Source organism: Artemia sp. Qi Xiang Cuo, chromosome 5, assembly GCF_049724085.1.
Source record: "Artemia sp. Qi Xiang Cuo chromosome 5, ASM4972408v1, whole genome shotgun sequence".
NCBI classification, from domain to species: domain Eukaryota; kingdom Metazoa; phylum Arthropoda; class Branchiopoda; order Anostraca; family Artemiidae; genus Artemia; species Artemia sp. Qi Xiang Cuo.
The window spans coordinates 74,595,681-74,617,008 of NC_142798.1; the positions used below are offsets into that span (position 1 = coordinate 74,595,681).

At 34.3% G+C, this 21,328-nt stretch overlaps 1 protein-coding gene across 3 annotated transcripts in view; it reads right to left on the reverse strand.

Annotated features, from left to right (window-relative positions):
* The window catches only part of LOC148952513 (uncharacterized), a 183,321-nt gene that overhangs the window by 120,069 nt on the left and 41,924 nt on the right, over window positions 1-21,328 (reverse strand). For all 3 annotated transcript variants that reach the window (XM_089088997.1, XM_089088998.1, XM_089088999.1), the window contains 4 exons: window positions 17,393-17,487; window positions 11,187-11,267; window positions 7,109-7,219; window positions 2,153-2,470 (listed from right to left, as the gene is read on the reverse strand). In XM_089088997.1, the coding sequence (XP_088945123.1) occupies window positions 2,153-2,470; window positions 7,109-7,219; window positions 11,187-11,267; window positions 17,393-17,487 (605 nt within the window). The remainder of the gene's footprint in view (window positions 1-2,152; window positions 2,471-7,108; window positions 7,220-11,186; window positions 11,268-17,392; window positions 17,488-21,328) is intronic.

The following is a 21,328-nucleotide window of genomic DNA, read 5'->3' on the forward strand; positions in this document are numbered from 1 at the left end:
ATGAAAGCTATTGCATAATTTCTAAGCGATTTTCCATACCCTTTCCTCGGAAAAATTAAAAATAATGAGAACAAAGAAGGAATAGAAGTAATATGAGCAAATTTATAGAGTCTTTATTGTTGTCCCAACAATAAATTATATTGTTGTCCCAACAATAAACTATATTGTTATCCCAAATTATTTATAATTTGGGACATAATTATGTCCCAAATTATATGTTATAACCTAAATAATAATTATGTCCCTAAAAATTTGTCCCCAATTATATAATGAGACAAATTATGTCCCAAATTATTTATAAATTATGTTGTCCCAACAATAAATTAAAATTATAGCGTATTTATATTTGTCCCAACAATCCAGTTGGGACAAAATATAAATATTGATGTTTACAACTGGTCAATTTAGGGAGGAAGTTCCAGACGCAACCTATACATAGCTTTTTTTATGGGGAGAGGGGCAAAACTTGGTAATTTTAATAAACAGTACCCAAAAATTGTAGAAAATTTAGTATTTCGAGGCAGGCCCTAGCCCTTCCCCTCATCCCAAACCCTCGACCTATCAATGCTTTCTTATTTAACTCAACTAAAGTCTCGTGGTTTTAGAAACGTCACTTAGTAGCTCTAATTAAATTTCTATTCTCTTTGTTTCTCCATTCTGAATGCAAGAGACTCAGGATATTTAAAATTTCCCCATAATGTCTTACATGTTCACACATAATTTGCCTCTTTTTATAGTTTTTTCTAACCTGACCCCCCCCCCCCCTCCCCTAAGTTTCTGCCTTTCTTCCTAAATCACGTTTTAATTTCTGTTTATTTGGATCTTAGACAATGGAAGACACAAACTCAAAATCAGTTAAATTACATTGAGTAAATTTCCTCGTTGCGTTTATTTACAAACAACTTTTCAGTAACATCCACTAGTTTACATCCAGAAAATTGCTCTTCATTCAGAAAAATAGTTTTCATTCAGAAAATTGCTCTTCATTCAGAACAATAGTTTTCATTCAGAAAATTGCTCTTCATTCAGAAAAATAGTTTTCATTCAGAAAATTGTTCTTCATTCAGAAAAATAGTTTTCATTCAGAAAATTGCTCTTCATTCAGAAAAATAGTTTTCATTCAGAAAATTGCTCTTCATTCAGAAAAATAGTTTTCATTCAGAAAATTGCTCTTCATTCAGAAAAATAGTTTTCATTCAGAAAATTTCTCTTCATTCAGTAAAATAGTAACTTGGCTACAGGAAGCGTTATAGGTCTTCGTTATTCTTTTCTGCCCTACATGTAACGAAGACGCTCTGACTCCTTGCTCATGAACTACTCCCAAAAAAAGGCACGCCACTTAAAAGTTTTTTTATGAGGAGAGGGCTCTGAAATATCCAAAATATTTTTTTAGTCGCTATATAGAAATTTGTCAATCAAGCAGAGAAAATTTCAGAAGAGGCTATTTTAGGAGCGTTTCATCTTGTTAAGCAAGAAGAGAGCACAAGAGAGCGCATGCCAATAAATATATCTTTCGACATTTTGATATTACATATATTACAGGTAATCTGCAATAGGCAACATGACATTCTATAAAAACTCGATTACAATCATAGGCTACTGTACATTAAGGTCTTTAACCTTAGCATGTCACATTCTATTCCATATTAAAAATAGTACCACAAAAAAGGGTGCGCTATCACCTCTTAGTATACATATTACGTGCTTAATTTAAAATAAATTCTAAATAATATATAGATCTTAGCCATCCATCCTGCGCATAAGATTCATGAAGTCAAATAATTCCTTTCAAATGAAATGATTCTTGTTTCTTTTAATTAAAACCCTAAACAATCAAAATTACCTTAATAGATGAGAAAAACTAACATTAGACATCTTTATAGATTTTAATTATTTAATTAAATATAGAGACAAATACTAAGAGATGTGGTTTTCGTCCTCCCTTCCTCCTTCAAAGATCCTCCGCTCAACTATGCAGAAGGCAGAACGAGTTTTCGGTTCATGGGAATAAAAAATCAGAGATATAGTTGTTGCAAATTGACCGTGGATTGAAGAATTTGGTGAGCATAGACAACATGAGAGGGAAGGAGGAAGCGAGGGCAGAGAAAGATAAAGAGGGAGGAGGGGGAGGGAAGAAAAGCGAATCATTTACCTCAAAGCTGACATGCTTCGAGCTGCTTTGGACCTCTTCTTCCGTCGCTGTTGTTAAATTATTCTCCAGCAGGATTCTTAGCTGAGACAGCTGACTGGCATGAGATTGGGCTTCACCGGGCTTACCTCCTGAACAATGGTTCCCCATCTCTAAATCCACGGAACCAGGGGGATTTTCTCCTTGACCAGATATAGTGCACATTGGTGATGCAGCATTGTTCGATAAGACTGTTTCTTGGCTCGCTTGCAAACCTTCCAATGGTAAAGATGGCGCCGACGCGTCAGACAATAGAGGATCTGAGCAAAGAGTAGTTTGATCCTGAATTACAGAAAACAAAACACATCAATACTTAAAGATGACAAAAGGGAAAAAATAAAAAGCTTTGCCGGAATCAAAATAAATGGAATGAAACGAAAATAAATGATATTGCTTATTTATTTCACCAGTTCAATATAGCAACACCAACAAAATATGGTATTAACTTCATAGAAACCTGAAAATTTTGAAACAAATTTTTTTTTTAGAGAATCACGTTTTTCAGGTATGAATAAACCTAAAGATTTTGATGTTATTTCGATATTTTTTGCCTTTTTGTTTATTTTTTATGCAATTTTTTCATTCTGATGTTTTTGGTACTTATACCCTGGTACGTCGACATTTTTGGTACTTCGACTCAGGTTTATTTAGACATACATTTAGCACAACGTTAATTTACGTAGTCTCTACAAAAATAAAAACCTAAATGCATATATTAAATAACTGCGACGTGTTATACAATTCCACAAAGTAAAGGGCGAACCAGTTTCTACACCGATTGTTATTAAATTTAACAGGGTTTAATTTCAGCTTTGACCTGGTTCAGGTATTCACTTCAACACCTAGTCGTAAGATGTGGCAGTGCTGAGGTGAGGCAAACAACATTTTCCCTAGAACATTATTAAATAGTCAAATCTATCTCGTAATGATTCAAGCCTCAGATTATCCCGTGTTTGGACATAATCTACTACTCTACCTCCAGTTGTGACTGCTACCGTTCTCTTCTGAATAGCTTCAATTTCGTCGCAATAGTATCTGGTTTTCTGTAGAAATGGACCCAGAACAAGTACAGCGTATTCAAGTTGTGGTCTTAAATAAATAACATAGGCAGTTTTGACACTGTCGCTATCACACCCAAATCGGCGCATTGCAATAAGAGTTTGAATTAATATGTTTTCGGCTTTTACAAGCTTATCAACATGCTCAGTAAACGTACAATCAGATGAAAGTTCAAGTCCCAGGATTTTTGACGACAAAAAAAAAACAAATGGGGGGGGGGGCTCCAGGCGACGCTTTAGCGTTCAAAACCTGATGATATTCGATTTGGCGTGGTTGAGAGTCAATTTGTTTTTCTTTGCGATCATCAAAGAAGGAGCTTAGGAAGTTATCAGTGAACTGCAGCTCTATCACCTGAACTGCGGTTCTATCACCTGGTTAGATACTAAATACTTTTCAATAAAGGAGAGATCATCTACAAACGTGAATCTTTCAACGAAATTTGCAAGCACTAAGTTAATAAAACATAGGAAGATAAAGTCTGCAGCTCTATCACCTGCACTGCGGCTCTATCGCCTGGTTAGATACTAAATACTTGACAATAAAGAAGAGATCATCTACAAACGTGAATCTTTCAACGAAATTTGCTAGCACTAAGTTAATAAAGCATAGGAAGATAAAGTCTGCAGCTCTATCACCGGCACTGCGGCTCTATCACCTGGTTAGATACTAAATACTTGACAATAAAGGAGAGATCATCTGCAAACGTGAATCTTTCAACGAAATTTGCTAGCACTAATTTAATAAAGCATAGGAAGATAAAGTCTGCAGCTCTATCACCTGCACTACGGCTCTATCACCTGGTTAGATACTAAATACTTGACAATAAAGGAGAGATCATCCACAAACGTGAATCTTTCAACGAAATTTGCTAGCACTGAGTTAATAAAACATAGGAAGATAAAGTCTGCAGCTCTATCACCTGCACTGCGGCTCTATCACCTGGTTAGATACTAAATACTTGACAATAAAGGAGAGATCATCTGCAAACGTGAATCTTTCAACGAAATTTGCTAGCACTAAGTTAATAAAGCATAGGAAGATAAAGTCTGCAGCTCTATCACCTGCACTGCGGCTCTATCACTTGGTTAGATACTAAATACTTGGCAATAAAGGAGAGATCATCTGCAAATGTGAATATTTCAACGAAATTTGCTAGCACTAAGTTATAAAGCATAGAAAGATAAAGTCTGCATCTCTATCACCTGCACTGCGGCTCTATCACCTGGTTAGATACTAAATACTTGACAATAAAGGAGAGATCATCTGCAAACGTGAATCTTTCAACGAAATATGCTAGCACTAAGTTAATAAAGCATAGGAAGATAAAGTCTGCAGCTCTATCACCTGCACTGCGGCTCTATCACTTGGTTAGATACTAAATACTTGGCAATAAAGGAGAGATCATCTGCAAATGTGAACCTTTCAACGAAATTTGCTAGCACTAAGTTAACAAAGCATACGAAGATAAAGCCACCAAGTTTGGTTCTTTTTTGGGCTCCACACGTTATGCTTGTCCATTTTTAGGAAGTACCCCCCTTCAAACAGTGGGAGTAAGCACTCGGAACAAAAGCTAGAATACATTGGTGGGCATCCATAGTTTCCATACTCGTGGCCAGAGCCAAGTGGCTTATGCGGTTGAATAATTTTCAGAAAATTTGCTAATACCAGGTCAATACATGTACTATCATTATCAAGTCATTTGAATACTAAGTGAATTAGGTAAAGTGTAGTATTGTATCCATTTAGGCACCCGTACTGGAAAGGGTCTATGTTGTTTTTTGTTTGTTTTAGCAGTTCTTTCAAGATGAAGGCTTCGGTGACCTTAACAAGGGCTGGTGTGATGGATATTGGTCGCAATTCACTACAAGAAACGGGGGTTTTATTTTTGGGCATAACTACAATATAAGCGTGTTTCCAACACTAAGGAAAAACCATTTCATTAAAACATAAGCTTATGACATGTGCTAGCGGCTTTGCAAAGAATAAAAAAAAACTCTAGTATCAAATGAATTGGGAGCTCTCCAGGAAATGAGGAGCTTGATGCTGTCAGTTTGTACAACTCTTTATATACTTTGTACTCATAGAGAGTAATTTTTCTTTCGTCCGGACACTCGGAGAGTAAGCTCCACTTGATGATTTTCTAGGGTTGGAAAAGTCGAGTAGATCTTGGTAAAAAAAACTTATTAGCACCATTTGACGTAACTTGAGCGTCGTCATCAGATACAACTCTGATACAAGATAACGTTTTCTCTTTGCTATTTTACGTTTCCTGTTAGTGTTTGCTATTTAACGTTTCCTATTTGCTAGTTAACGTTTCCTGTTTGCTATTTTTAGCACCAATTTATGCAAGTTCCATGGGTCTTTAAGGATAGTTGGGTCACAAAGGGATCAATCGAACGCCTTTCACACGACTTGATATTGCTAAATAATCTTGTTTCTAAACACTTTAGCTCAGGCACTACCATTTATGGATACAAGACGACAGCGTTCTTTGATGAGCTGTTTAATTACTGGGGTAATCCATGGTCTGTCCGATTCATTTTTTACAAATCTCTTTGTGGGAAAAACTCTAAATATTTTAAGTAAAGTAGGAAATTAAACGCCTGGGATTTATGTTAGCGTCAATGTTTGAGAAACTCTCATTGAAAGACTATGAGTGTTCCAATCCATAGTCCATATAAGGCGATCAACGCTTGAATAGTAGGTCTTGCCGTTATTTTCATCATTTCCATCATTTGGGTTTCAGAACTGACCTTTTTATTTTCATCACTAAAGTATAATGATCTGATTTGCCAATCGGTCAAAGCTAAAAAATATTTTCGCAATACGTAGGCAAGTTCATTAAAATAAGGTCCAGGGCGCTTTCCGTGATATGGGTAACCACCCTTAATCACTTGAGTAAGGCTTAGTATACAGTTAACCCATAGTTTTTTTTTTGTCTGCTTGAAATCACCGGCAATGATGAATCCTGGGCAGCTATACTGTTGCCGTATACTGTAATATAATATGCTGTTGCCGTATACTACACTATAATATACTGATGGTACACTATACGGATGGTATACTATACTATAGTATACTGTTGCCGTATACTATAATATAATATACTGATAGTATATTATAGTACAATATGCTGATGGTACACTATACGGATGGTATACTATACTATAATATACTGTTGCCGTATACTATAATATAATATACTGATGGTATATTATAGTATAATATACTGATGGTACACTATACGGATGGTATACTATACTATAATATACTGCTGCCGTATACTATACTATAATATACTGATGGTATATTATAGTATAATATACTGATGGTACAATATACTGATGGTATACTATGCTATAATATACTGTTGCCGTATACTATACTATAATATACTGATGGTATATTACAGTATAATATACTGATGGTACACTATACGGATGGTATACTACACTATACAATCAACAGAATTTGGAGGATAGGAGACTAGTTCCAGTCTACTTTGTGCACTTTTAGAATATTACCCCCCTCCCCCCAAATAAAAAAAAATCAAAATATAAAGGGACATAGGCTCCCCCTACTCCCCACCCCCAATTTACCGAAGCTGCTTTGCTTCGGTAAACTTACCAGTAAATTAAAGTAACAAATTAACGCGGTATTAATAACACTGCAGTGTAGTTTTTTTCTTTCCATTCTGCAATTTCTTTCTGTCACATAGGATGCTCCCAGTTAACAGTTATACCATTGAACGCGAATACTTCGCTGCAGATGGTGGCTGAGGGACCTCTTAACAACTTACAATCTGTCGACGAAAACACGATTGTTTCTTACGAATATGAACGAATGTAAAATGAAACTTACACTAACACAATTATCATTATCACAGATATCACGTTTGACATGTATCCCTGAAGGGTCAACAAATCCTTGGGATCCACCGGGAGGATAGCATTGATTCTCAATCTCACGATTCTAAAAAAGAGAAGGGTTAGATAAAAAAAAAGACGAGAAGGATTAGGTAAAAGAAAAAGATTAGAATCTCAGGACTCTACATTAACCCAAATCAATGCAAACTGAAACAACTACTAACATTAATTCGAATTTATATTTTAGATAGGCGGAAGTCTGAGAATTTAGAAAGAATATTTAAAATTCACTCAGGATCAACAAAGAAAACAAATAGAAAAACATAAAAATTCCAAAAAGTTTTTCTTCCTCAATTTAACACATATTTATTGGGCATACCAACTAAAGAAATTAAAAAGCGTTAGAAAATACAAGGCTCTACATATAACCATTAGCCTCACTACTTTCTTTAGTCTCTGAAACTGCCAAGTATTTTTTTTTTCTAGTCTTATATCCGGATTAAACGATGGCAAGGAAATATGGACAGTTTGAAACCAGAGGGCTCTCTGCTTAGACAAAGGGCTCCCTGCTCCCTGAAACCAGAGGGCTCCCTGCTGAGAAACGACACTCCCTGCTTAGAGAAGGCTCAATATTCAACTTTCATTTAATACACCTGTATCCCGGGAAAGATGCATAAAGACGTGAATGTATTCTCGTGGCATTCATTTAAAAAAAAAATGCCATGTAAATGCATGTCTTTAATGCCAAATGAAGATATTTGCATTCTAATGGTTCCATAATTACTCTGCGAAAATTTTCCGTCTCTGTATTGAATTATTTAGCTGTAAATTTACAGAAAACATAGATGGATAGATCATGAACAAACTTCCTTGAACCTGTTTCATGATGAAAATTTTCAAATACAAAGTTTCTGTTTTAATACTCGAGTGAATTAATCGACTTCTTACCAGGGGCATTTTAAAATACACAGGACATAAAAAAAAACTCATTTTCTGTCCTCCTGGATCCATCTTAAGTCTATGATATCTGAACACCATGATTTAATAATATTTTTTTTTAGTTGTTTAAAAATTATCAAGTTTTAAAAAGCAGTATCACATTTTCATCGGTGTTGCCACCTTGAACTGTGAAAATGGATAAGCAAATTTATTTGGATGGATTTGACAACGCTTTCCGTCCACGGAAATTCCGATATTTCCGTGGAATGTTAGAATATCGGAAGCTATAGTAATGACAGCGGTCAGATATGGCTCTGAAGCATGGGTGCTCCGAAAAGCGGATGAAGATTTGCTACATGCTTTCCAGAGAAATTGCTTACGGACTGTTTTGGGTACTTGGCCGTCTGACCTTATTTCAAATAGAAGGCTGTACAAAAAGTGTGGTTCAATCCCGCTTTCTATGGTTATAATGAGAGAAAGGTTGAGATGGCTAGGGTATATTCTGCAGATGAAGGATAACAGATTGCACGCAGATTGTCCTTTTCGGCCAACCTTCTAGGGCTAAACGGAAAACAGGTCGTTTGTGGTTGGGATAGAAAGATGCCATAAAGAAAGATTTAAAGGAAATAAGAACTTCCTGGGAGGGTGTAGAGGGAGGCTTTGAATAGATTGGGATGGAGGAGCGTGTTTAGCTGTGTTGGCCTCAGGCGGCTTGCTGCTGCGGTGAGTTGTTAGTAGCAGTAGCAGTAATTCCAATATTGGCAATATATTGTCTCCCAAGGACAATTACGTCTTTAAAGGAAAGTTACACTTTCTTAAGCTGTATATGTTCCTAACTTCAATTTTGCAGATTTTTACACAAGTTTCTTTTTTTTAATTTGGCACAAAAAAAAAAACTACAAAAATGCATATACAAAATTTAGCAAATGAAAATACGGAGAAAACGGGTATAGTAGTTAAAACAAAGCAAAAAAAAACACACACAAAAAAAACTTTAAAAAACCTTGGACAAAAAAAAACTTCAAATAACAAAGAAATCCGAATATTTTGACTTCACGTCCGGAAGCCTTGATCAAAGAAAAAAAAATAAGTAAAAAAAAACAAATTAAGCTAAATCATACAACATACAAAGAAAACAAAATAAAAACAATAAACAAAACTCACATCTTAATAACTCAATATCACCATGCAAATAGCACGAAAACGCACACCAGAATGATAAATTATATTGTCTCCGGCAGAAGTTGTAGTTTGAAATATATTAATAACTTCCAATATCAACATGCAAATAGCACGAATACACACATCAGGTTGATAAATTAGGTTGTCTCTGGTACAGTTTGATTTTGAAATATCTTAATATCTTCCAAAATCACCATGGAGACAGCATGAATAGGAGAACAAAATGACAAGTTATGTTGTCCTGTTTCAAACCTAACTTGTCATTCTGTTGTGGGTATTCGTGCTATTTGCATGGCGGCATTGGAAGTTATTAAGACTTGAGTTTGTTTATTGTTTTCCTTTTCTTTATGTGCTTTGTTTAATTTAGCTTTCTTTTCTTTTCTTAGCTTTGTTTTCTTTTTCTTTATGTGCTTTGTTTAATTTAGCTTTCTTTTCTTTTCTTAGCTTTCTTTTCTTTTTCTTTATGTGCTTTGTTTAATTTAGCTTGATTCATTTTTTTCCGTTGATAAAGGCTTCTGGACGTGAAGTCAAAATATTCAGGTTTCTTTATTATTAATTTTTTTTTGTCCACTTTTTTGTTTTAGGTATTTTTTCGAAGACCACGCTACCTTCCCATAACGAGCAAATAAAAGTTTAAGTAGGGATAAGTCTTTTTATTAAACAGTGAAACAGATATAAAAGTTCTGGATATTTCGATCACATATCCCGTCATGAGTAGATAAATACTGATGACCGTCATGAGGAGATAAATAGACCCGGGAGTATTTGTTGTCTTTTCAGAATAAATATCATTTGTTTTAATGGTAATACTTTGGTTTATTTGCTGATGATGGTCTCTATATATGTTCGAAAAATCCAGAGTTTTTTGTATATGTTCCACTATCCAATAATATAGGACTTATTCTATGTCACATCAGTCACTTAGGACTTATCCTATGTGAACTTTTGTTTTATTTGATTTGTTTGAAAATACTATATCTATTTTCTCTATATATTAATTTGTTAAATTTTCTAAATGCAAATGAAGTCTACAAAAGACCTCATTTCAAAAATGAGGTCTAAAAAATTATTTATTATAAATGCATATGGAGCTATTTTTCACTAAAAAAGTGATTCCTAATTTATAAAGACATACAAGGTTGTGTATTTTTCAACTTAACCAATTCCAAGAAGATTTTCATTGTCACTACCCTTGGTACTTTATTTCTAAATAGAGAAAAAATGACCTTTTGAAATTATTTTTTTGTAGGGTTAGAGTAAAGATATGAAGCCTGATTCTGAAAATTTTTCGGTTATATTTCGCCAATAACCAGGATTGAAGTCAGTTTCTGAAAAAAGAAAGGCATAAATGGTAAAAACTAACGAATATTTGGCCTTTATCTTTTGTCTATCTCTGGTGATTCCAAATTTAGGTTTTAGCTTTCGTTAGTCTACCCAGGGTTTCCACCCTTCACCTTTTCTTATGATTTTTTATATTACGTAAACAAAAAAAAATCACTAAATCAGCACATAAATCACTAGATTATTGAAGAAAATCACTAAATCAACTAAGAAATCCTTGAAATCTAGTGATTTTTTCTCACCGGGTGGCTACCTTGGGCTCACGTATATAGACAGTTTCCACTTCTGAGCTTTTCAACTCTGACTAAAAGCGGGAAATGTCCTACAAAGAGATAGAAAAGAAAAGAAGATCACTTTATGCTTCCATTCTAAAACTTCCATTCTAAATTAGTCCAATTATCTAGATTGTTCAGAATGAACAGCAAAGTCTGCTCTAATCTTTTTTCAATCTGGTGAATCCATATTAACACTTCTGTCAGCTTTATTGTATCATGGAAGTGTTTTTAATTCTACAGTTGACGAAATTATTTCTATTTCATATTTACTTAAATTCATCCTTAAATGCAACAGAAAAAGGAAAATTAACAAAAAGGAAAAAAAGGAAAACTCACATCATGTACATTAGGAATCCTTCCGTCCTGTTTTATATTAGGGGGTCTTCCTCTTTTGCCACCACGCCCCCTTCTATTCTCCTAAAAGTGGATACATTAGACACACGATAAATAAACATTTGGGAAATTCAAGGAAACTGGAAGAAGAAGAAAGAAAAAGATTTGGGACTTGTTAAGAATCCAGTAAACACGCGAAGAACCGCATCTAGAATCTAATGAAATCCTAATGAAAACAGGTTTCCGCTAACTTGTGAGGTATTGCTCCCTCTGTGAAAAAGGTTTAAACTTTAGTTTTTTGGGGATGAAGGGGAAAAAAGGGTACCTAGGTTAGGTTACGTATTCAATATATGCTAAGCTTTACATTTATTTATTCTATATCCTAGTTACATTATTTATTTTATATCCTAGTTAGAATTATAAGTTTTATTTTTACTATTCAGTGGTCTTTAAGCCAAGGCAAACACAATATTGACATCCAAAGCTCCCAATTCCAACTATTTCTGGATTTGAGAAAATAAGTTGTATCACATTAAAAAAAAACCTTAAAATTATGTCAAGAGCCAAATAAAATACAGAAAAAACGAACTGAACAAATCTAGCGACCATAATTTGATGAAGGGGGGGGAGGAGGAGGGGTTAACCATTATGAAGAGGTATCAAATAGCGCCTTTTGAATTCCACAACGGATCTGACTAGGTTTGAATCTCAAAACGAAACAAATCCTAATACTAAGTCTGTAAGTCATTATTAATGTAATCTAGAAGAATTAGCGACAGCACTAAAATGATTAAAGAATAATAAGGCTCCAGGTGCTGATAGTGTGGTAAATGAGTTTTTTAAATATGATGGCTTTGAGGTTAGAAATAAGTTACTGAAGATTATGAATATGGTCTTTGAAAAAGGAGAAGTACCTAACGATTTTAGGAAAGCCTTAATTAAGCCACTTTATAAGAAAGGTGATAAAAGTGAGTGTGGTAATTATCGAGGCATTAGTTTGGTCTCTGTAGGTAGCAAATTAATTAGTAATATGACACTTTTTCGACTGAGAGATGCTGTAGACAAAGTTTTAAGAGAAGAACAGTACGGTTTTGGAAAAGGTAGAGGTTGTTGTCTCAACCAAATTTTCACTCTTAGGTTAGTAATTGAGAGGTGCTTGAGTTGTCAAACACCTTTGGTCCTCAGTTTTATAGATTATGAGCAAGCATTCGATTCTGTTGATAGAAGAGCTTTAGTAAAGGTTTTATCCTTGTATGATATACCTGACAAATACATTAAAGTGATTAGTGCTATGTACGAGAATAACACTGCTGCGGTTAAGGTAGGAAATGAGGCTAGCAGCTGGTTTTGCATTAAATCAGGAGTTAAGCAGGGCTGTGTTCTATCATTAAAATGATTGTTCTATATATTCTATATATTAGTGTATATCTGTGTTCGTATATCTGAGTTCGTTAGTATATCTGTGTTCCATACATTAAAGTGATTAGTACTATGTACGAGAATAACACTGCTATCGTTAAGGTAGGAAATGAAGTTAGCATCTAGTTTTGTATTAAATCAGGAGTTAAACAGGGTTGTGTCCTATTCCCCTTTATATGGATCGTTTTGATGGATTTTGTCTTAAGGAGCATAGGAAAGGCAATGGGAATCCATGGAATCAAATGGGGAGGAAAAACTCCCCTGGACTTAGATTATGCTGATGATTTAAGCATCCTAGATGAAAGTGTGAGCAAAATTAATGAACTTTTAGAGGTTTTGCGAGTTCAGGCTGCTAGAATAGGTTTGAAAATTAATGTTAAGAAGACTAAGTCACTAAGGCTAGGAATGAAAGAAGATGAAAAGGTGACGTTGGGTAATGAAAAGATTGATCAGGTGGGCAGCTTCACTTACTTTGGTAGTATTATTAGTAAAGACGATGGGAGCAGACAAGATGTTAAAAGTAGAACAGCCAAGGCTCAGGGTGTTTTTTCATAGTTAAAAAAGTTTGGAAGAATAGGAAGATAAGTGTGCAAACCAAGATTAGAATATCGGAAGCTACAGTGATGACAGTGGTAAAAAAATGGCTCTGAAGCATGGGCGCTCCGAAAAGCGAATGAAGATTTGCTAGATGTTTTCCAGAAAAATTGCCTACGGGTTGTTCTGGGTACCCGATAACTAACCGTATTTCAAACAGTAGGCTGCACGAAAAATGTGGTTCAATCCCACTTTCTAGGGCTATAATGAGAGAAAGGTTGAGATGACTAGGGCACGTTCTGCGGATGAAGGGTGACAGATGCCGAAGAGTGTCCTTTTCGGCCAACCGTCTAGAGTTAAACAGAAAGCAGGTCGTCCTCGTCTGTGGCGGGAGGACGTCATAAAGAAAGATTTAAAGGAAACGGGAACTTCCTGGTAGGGTGCAAAGAGTGAGTCTTTGAATAGATTGGGATGGAGGAGGAGCGTGCATAGCTGTGTTGGCTTCAGGCGGCTTGGTGCTGCGGTTAGTTGTTAGTAGTAGTTGTAGTAATATAATACTAATAAATTCATTTATTTAAAGTAAATTTAATACTAAGTTTGACGGAAAACATTATATATTTTTATAAATAAAACATAATGAATCTTGAACTTCAAGAAGGCAAATATTAGGTTTGTTTCTGTTTCGGATCAAATTTTAAAAATTTCTCTCTTTGGCCGGTCAATTGTGTTTAAATTGAACAAAAGGTCTAGGAACTGGTAAACATGTGCTATTAGTATCCTTTTTTTTATATGGGTATTGAAAAGAGGCTTACCCCTAGTTCCTTATTCTTAAAATAGTTTAAACATTCATTTCCTTACACATATTAAATTCTACTAATTGATGTTTTTCCAGTTTTCCTATCATTATTTTCACAGCATGCCTTCACAAGCTTAGCCTTTGCTGTGCCACTGATAAATGTTTGTACTTTATTTTAGAATAAATTATTGTACTACTCCTACTCCTACTACTCCCATATATTGAAATTTTTTTTTTCCTGGCTCTTTTTGGGTCAAAAACGATTGCTTCCTCAGTACATTCAAGGTGTTGTATCAGACCTGTTACCATTAATTTCTTTACTTTTTTGAAATTCTATTGTTTTATGCTTGACAAGAGTGAAACAAATTGATAAACTTTTTAGTGACAATTGAACTATGATTGATAATAGTCATTAATAGTCACTATAGATAAAAATAGTCACTAACAGTGACTATTTTCGTCCGACGCGTAAAAACTTAATATCTTTTATGCTTTTTTAAAGTTTCCTATTGTACCCCCCCCCCCCCAAAAAAAAATCCTGGATACACCCTTATATAGACCGAAAACCTTTTAAAAAGAATCTAAAAGAGATATGTAACGTTAAGTATTGTAACTAGTTGCCCGTCAGGTCCTTTTTGGTTCTTGATGGCTTTCTTATACCTTGATACCTTGTGTATCTTATACTTTAGTTACACTTTCGTTCATGTATCTCTACTCGTGAATATGTATAATCATCATATTAAGGTAGTATTGTAATGGCTATTAGTTCTTTTACTTTACGTTCATTTTTCCATAGTTTGTTTCATTTTGTCTAGGAGTTGTTTTTCTTTTTTGTTCTTTTTTTTAGTTCTCTCACTATACGTTTATTTTTCAATCGTTTGTTTAATTTTATCCAGGAGTTGTTTTTGTTTTTGGCCTATTTATATTATATTTGTTTCCAGAGTTTTTTTTTTTTTTTTTGAATAAACTGAATTGATATATTTTAAAGACAATTTATACAGTTTAAGCAAATACTTTTGTTTTATACATAGAAGTTACATCATCTCATCGTGAATTTACATTTAAAAAAGGTACGTAGTTAGAACTATTGCTATGTATTTTTTTTATTTTTTATTCTGTCACTTGCTTCTATTTTTATTGAATCACAATCCTGTTATTTTTATTGCATTCTCAGTCCAGTCAGGGTGTTGTATTAGACCTGTTACCGTTAATTTCTTCTTTTTTTGAAAAATTTTATACTTTTTCACTTGACAACAGCAAATTCAATTGACAAACTTACGAGTGATAAATCCTAGAGATGTTAAAAGTATTATAGACCTAAAGTTTTTAAAAGGAATCTAAAAAAAAGGGTGTGTTATACTATGCATGGTTTTCAGTTGCTCTTTGGGTCCTTTTTTGTTCTTAATAGTTTTGTTTAGTTATACTCAGTGAATGTTTTTAAGTACCGCCGTTAGTGTATATGTACAATAATCTAAGATAGGATAGTAATGACCGAAAGACTACCGGTATGTTTTTTTTTCAATTTGTGCTAATTTTTCTTTTGTTTGTTTCACTTTAGGCTATTTATTTCTTTCATATACTTTACTTTTCCTCTTTTTTCCTTTTTGGCATATTTTTATGAGACTTGAAAGTACAAAATTCTTGATAGAGTTAAGTAAGTTACTATAGCATAAAAAATATAAATTTAAAACATCTGTGTGCTAAATTCTATTTCTAATGTAAGGGTTTCTCACCAATTCTTTTTTTTTTTTAATAATTCAATATATTTGTCATACCTTATCCCTTTTGCGATTTTATAATCTTTGATTTTGCTTATTTGCCATTACTGGCCAATTCAGTTTGTCAAATAGAACGGCATTGAGGAATAGGACTTCAAGCAGAGTGATACATAAATAAATAAAACGATACTTTAAAGAGAAGTTTTTTTTGCAGTTAGTATGTTTGACTTTTTAAATATTTTAGAGCTAAAAACTTTTAATAAACAATCTAAAAAAAGGTGTCGTATGCTATGTATGGTTATTAGTTGTCATACAGGTCCCTTATCTTGTAATCTTCTTTATCTTAGTATCTTAGTAAAAACACCCCCCCCCCCCCGCGTATTCAAGCCATTTCAGTTGGGTTTCAGCTGTGGAATAATTTCTTTCAAACATTACGAGGATAAACAGATCTTTGGTTTTTATACGCTTCTTTCACAGCCCATGGATAAGCCTTATCAAAAATTTTAGAGATGTCTGATTCTACATCTCTAACTTGAGCACAAAACCGAATTGTCAAACACGAAATGGCAGCATCAGCTGAACTTATAAGAATTCTGTAAACTGATAAACTAATTTAATGATATTATCCATTATAATTATCAACTAATGATTATCAAATATTGCTGTAACTAGTTTCTTAATTAAGACCATTTCGCTGATTTTTTTTGTGAATATGTACAAATAAAGTTTAAAGAGAAGTTTATTTATATGACACAGACTATTAGTTATAGTCTGTGTGTTTTTGTTTATGTACTTGTAAGTATATTTAAATTAAAATGTTAAGGTAGCATATTAATCTTTGTATTTTCTCGTTTTATGCTTATTTTCTACTGTTAGTTTCATTTTATGCTGGAATTACTTGTAAATTATGGCCGCCTATTTCTTGTCGACTGTATTCCTGAGTATTATTATTTTTTTGGATAAACTGGAATAACATACTTTTAGGAGAGTTAAAAATCAAAAAAATAAAATTGACAGACATCTGTCAAATCAACCAGCACTTAAGTAACAGGGCTTGACACAAAAAGAATGTATAAATCAAGAAAATGACATTCAAGTGATTTTTTTTTTTAACTTCCAACACGGTCCACCGTGTTCTAGACAAAGTTTTAAAAAGGAATCTAAGAAAAATGTGATGGCTGTTATATGTTCTCTAGGTCCTTGTTGGTTCCTTGTGTTATTTTCTTTTATGTTTTTTTAGTTATATTCCGCGTATTTTTTTTTGTATATCTGCTTGTGAAAATGTATAACTATAACGTTAAGGAAGGATTTTAATGATTGAATGAACTTTTTCGGTTCTGTCAATTTATATCTATTTTTCTTTTGTTAGTTTTATTTTGTGCTGGAATTCCTTGTCTGTTTCAGCCGCAAAGACTCCCAAATAGCTCATATTGGCTACCTACTTCTTTTATAATTTATTCCCAAGTATTTATTTTTTAAATGAAGTGAATTATCATATTTTAAAAGTAAAAAGTGAAACACTCGTGTCGGAGACCTTTCAAATATAACAGTAATTAAGTAACAGAAAGAAAGATAGAAAGAGGATATGAAAGAGAGGAAGGAGAGGAGAGAGGAGGAAGAGACAGAGGATAAAAATGAAAGAGGATTGAGAGAACAGGAGGGAGGAGAGAGAAGAGGGATATGAAAGTGAGAAGAGAAAGAGAGTGGAAAGAAAGATATGAGACAGAGGAGAGAGAAACTACCATTGATAAAGTTGAGCATTTTCGTTTTCCGCCTCGCCCAACGGGAGCCGACTTGGAATTAGGACTTAATGACCCTGTTTCACTTTCGTTGTGATCTGAAAAATAAACAGAATTAGCACAGGCTATAATTCAATTTATTACTTTGATTCCAGTCAAAGGACCATACAACAACACAAAAACAAACAAGAAAAAGAACACACACTTTTGCCACATAGGCGTCAGAAAAAAGTAAAAGCAGGGCATAGAATCTCGCAACAGGGTTGCGAGATAATTGCTGATATAATTGCTGGACAATTGGCAAACAAAAATCGGTTCACAACCCGGTTCATCAGCAATAGAAAAAACCGAGGCAGGTTTATCAAGGAACCGTCCAAGAGTATCTTTTTGTACCACTTTATTTTTGTATAGAGGATGAAAAATATGACTCCAAGTAAGAGACAGTCTTAAATCACTGGAGAAGTATGTCCAAAAAAGGAAGATTTCAACTTTGGCTAAGCAGTTAAAGAACGAAAGGATTAGCATACAATAGTTTTTTTTCAATTAAATAGAATGATATTCTAGCACTTAATAGCAATATTTGTAACTCAATTTGGTTAACTGATTATCCTATATACAATTCAGACAACAGCATTGTTTGTTGTAAGACGAATCGGTGAAAGATAAGTAACCTGAAAAAGTTAATCCCCTTTTTACGATATAAAGCGTAAAAAATAAGCGCGTTACTGCTCTTATGGCAAGTACAAAAAAAATCATTTGATAGCTAGTTCGATGAATTAGAAAGTACGGTAGTAAAATTTATTTCAATTCCTTCTGTACTTGCTTTTTATATAATTTACTAATAGCAATAGCCAACAGTAGATCTTATTCCGCAAACCGGCTGTGTTGCAGATAGGTTTTAGATGTATTCTTTTATTAGTCCATAGCTGCCGTTTTTATTGTTTGGTTGAGCCATATCTGGTTTAGTCATGTCGTTTCGTCTGGCCACACACTGGCCATACTACAAATAAGTCTCAAACGTATTTTTTATTAGTCCAGGTCTGTCGTGCATATCGTTTGATCCGGCTACACACTGGCCGTATTGCAGACAAGTTTCAGACGTTGTTTTTTCATTAGTCCAGGACTATCGTGTTATTATTTTGGTCTGGTCACATACTGGCATTATTGCAGAGGACTTTTAAAAGCCTTCTTATAGTCCACGGCTGTCGTCTCAATCATTTGCACTTGTTTTGTTGTTTTTTTGTTAAGGTTTTTCAGTTTCGTTTTCAAGGAAGTGTAGTTTGATTATACGGAATTTGAGTTTTTGGGGTAAGTTATACATTTTTCTTCTCTTTACCCTTTTGTAATCTTGCTTTTATATATCTTGTTGTGAAAACAGAGTGTACAAATGGTCCCGAAACTTGAGTTTTTTCTGGCCTCATTTTCACCGCATTCTGAATCCATCTTCGTTTCACTTTTCAAATTGAAGTATTTTATATTACTTCGTCTTCCGATTTGAATTTTGTCATCGGATAATGGCTTTAGAACAAGTTCCGAATTCTTTTTATTCGGATTTTTTTCTAGTTTTATATTTCTGGCTTTGTATTTTGTTTCGATGTCGAACTTCTAAAACATGATTGGTTTTTTAATCCTTGACAATGAGCTTTGAAGCGCCCCAAAATACTAGTTTTCTGGGGTTTATACCTGCTATTCCGGCATTATTTTTGTTGCATTTTTATAATAGAAATATCCCGTAGTGAATCAAACTGTAAAGATTTTTGGAATTTTAAGTTAAGGTGAGAATAAACTGACCCGATAACTGCATCAGATGCACTACAAAATCTCACAATTTCGGTATGGACCCACAGTTAGATCTGAAGTGTTTTCCACTGACAAGCCAAATTCTTGAAATAAGACTGAGAATTATCAGCAAAACAAAGACCTTTATAAAAGTGGATTGCCGAGTGGCAAACCGCGGAAGAGCAAAATTTACAAAAGAGACCCACAACCCAGCAGAATCCATAATCTTTCCTTCGAGCGTAGTTGTGGAATTGAACTAGCGGTCCTCATCATTAATGGAACAGTATTTCCATGATCCGGATCCAGATCTCCCCAGTGGATGTGGACTATAAGCGAAATGACAAATTTATAATCCAGATTACAACTTTGCATATACATGAACGTTAACGTATCTCTGAACACGGTCACCGAAACTACGACTACTACTACTAACAACTCACCGCAGCACCAAGCCGCCTAAGGCAAACATAGCTACGCATGCTCCTCCTCCATTCCAATTTATTCAAAGCCTCCCTCACTAAAATCAAAAGTCAACCACCTCACAAGTCAACTCAAAATCAATCCGATCTTTCATCCCTTAGTTCTATGACTATCTGCCTTAGTTCTTTCCTAGGAATGATGTATGGAGGGATGGATGATCGCCTTATCTATCAACAAGTGAAATGACATCATTTTATACAATCCTAAAAAAAGCTTATGCGAGATTTGTCTCTCACTTACTCAAACATTCTGTCTTGGCTTTTTCTAGAATTCAACCATGGCTTGAAGCCCGCAACTACTTGACTTTAATGACAAAGCAACGAACTCGTGAATCTAGTAATATAAATATCTTGTCCTTTGAGTGCATATTACAGTTGTAGGCTAGTCACAAAATCATATTCATCACAGGAAACAAAATGCTTCAAATACCAAGGACAGTGAGAGTATATCTGATTGTTGGAAGTGGTTCACAAATTTAAATAAAAAACGGGGCGAGGGTGAAAAATCAGCAAAAAATAAGATAAAACACGTGTCACCAAATAGCTTGGGAAGAAGTAGCTTTTCTTCGAATACCAAGGACAGTGAGCGGAAATCTGATTGTTGGAAGTGGTTCGCAAATTTAAATAAAAAACGGGGCGAGGGTGAACAATCAGCAAAAAATAAGATAAAAACACGTGTCACCAAATAGCTTGGGAAGAAGTAGCTTTTCTTCGAATACCAAGGACAGTGAGCGGAAATCTGATTGTTGGAAGTGGTTCGCAAATTTAAATAAAAAACGGGGCGAGGGTGAACAATCAGCAAAAAATAAGATAAAAACACGTGTCACCAAATAGCTTGGGAAGAAGTATCTTTTCTTCGAATACCAAGGACAGTGAGCGGAAATATGATTGTTGGAATTGGTTCACTACCAACTACATATTAAATCTAGAAAAACTCAAGAATTAAATTGTTGTTTTTTAAGACCCCCATATGCAGCTTTGCAGTTTTTATTGTAGTAGCAAGTGCCAAATTTAAAAAAAGGGGCGTGGGTGAAAATTCAGCAAAAAATAAGGTAAAAACACGTGCCACCAAACACCTTGGGAAGAAGTAGCTTCCCTTCGAAGGTGTAGTTATCTTTAGTAATTAAATAAAAAAACAAGTTTTTTCAACTTAAAGAAAGGAGCAACATTAAAACTTAAAACGAACAAAAATTATTACGTATTGACGAGGGGGGTTCGCCCCCTCGTCAATACCTCGCTCTTTACGCTAAAGTTCGAATTTTGTTCCAATTCTTTAAGAATGATCCCTGAATCACAAAGGCCATTTAATTAGAATAAATAGCTCTTTTGAAGGTACCAAAAAAAACATTAGGGTAAAGAGCGAGGTATTGACAAGTTTTAATATTGCTCCTTACTTTCAGTTGAAAAAACTTTTTTTTATTTAATTTCTGATCGTTTTTTAAATAATGCTGGGAAATCTGGCGCCAACTTCATAGGAAATTCTCTTCCCCCATGAAAAGATCCTCCCATGTGACCCCCCCCCCCAGAAAAAATCCCTCCTGAAAACGTATATATAACTCCCAATTACCAATACTATATGTAAACATGGGCAAAGTTCATAATTTGCAGCTCTTCCCCCGGAGACTGTGGGGGATTAAGTCGTCCTCAAAGACATAGTTAATAGATTTTCGACTATGCTGAA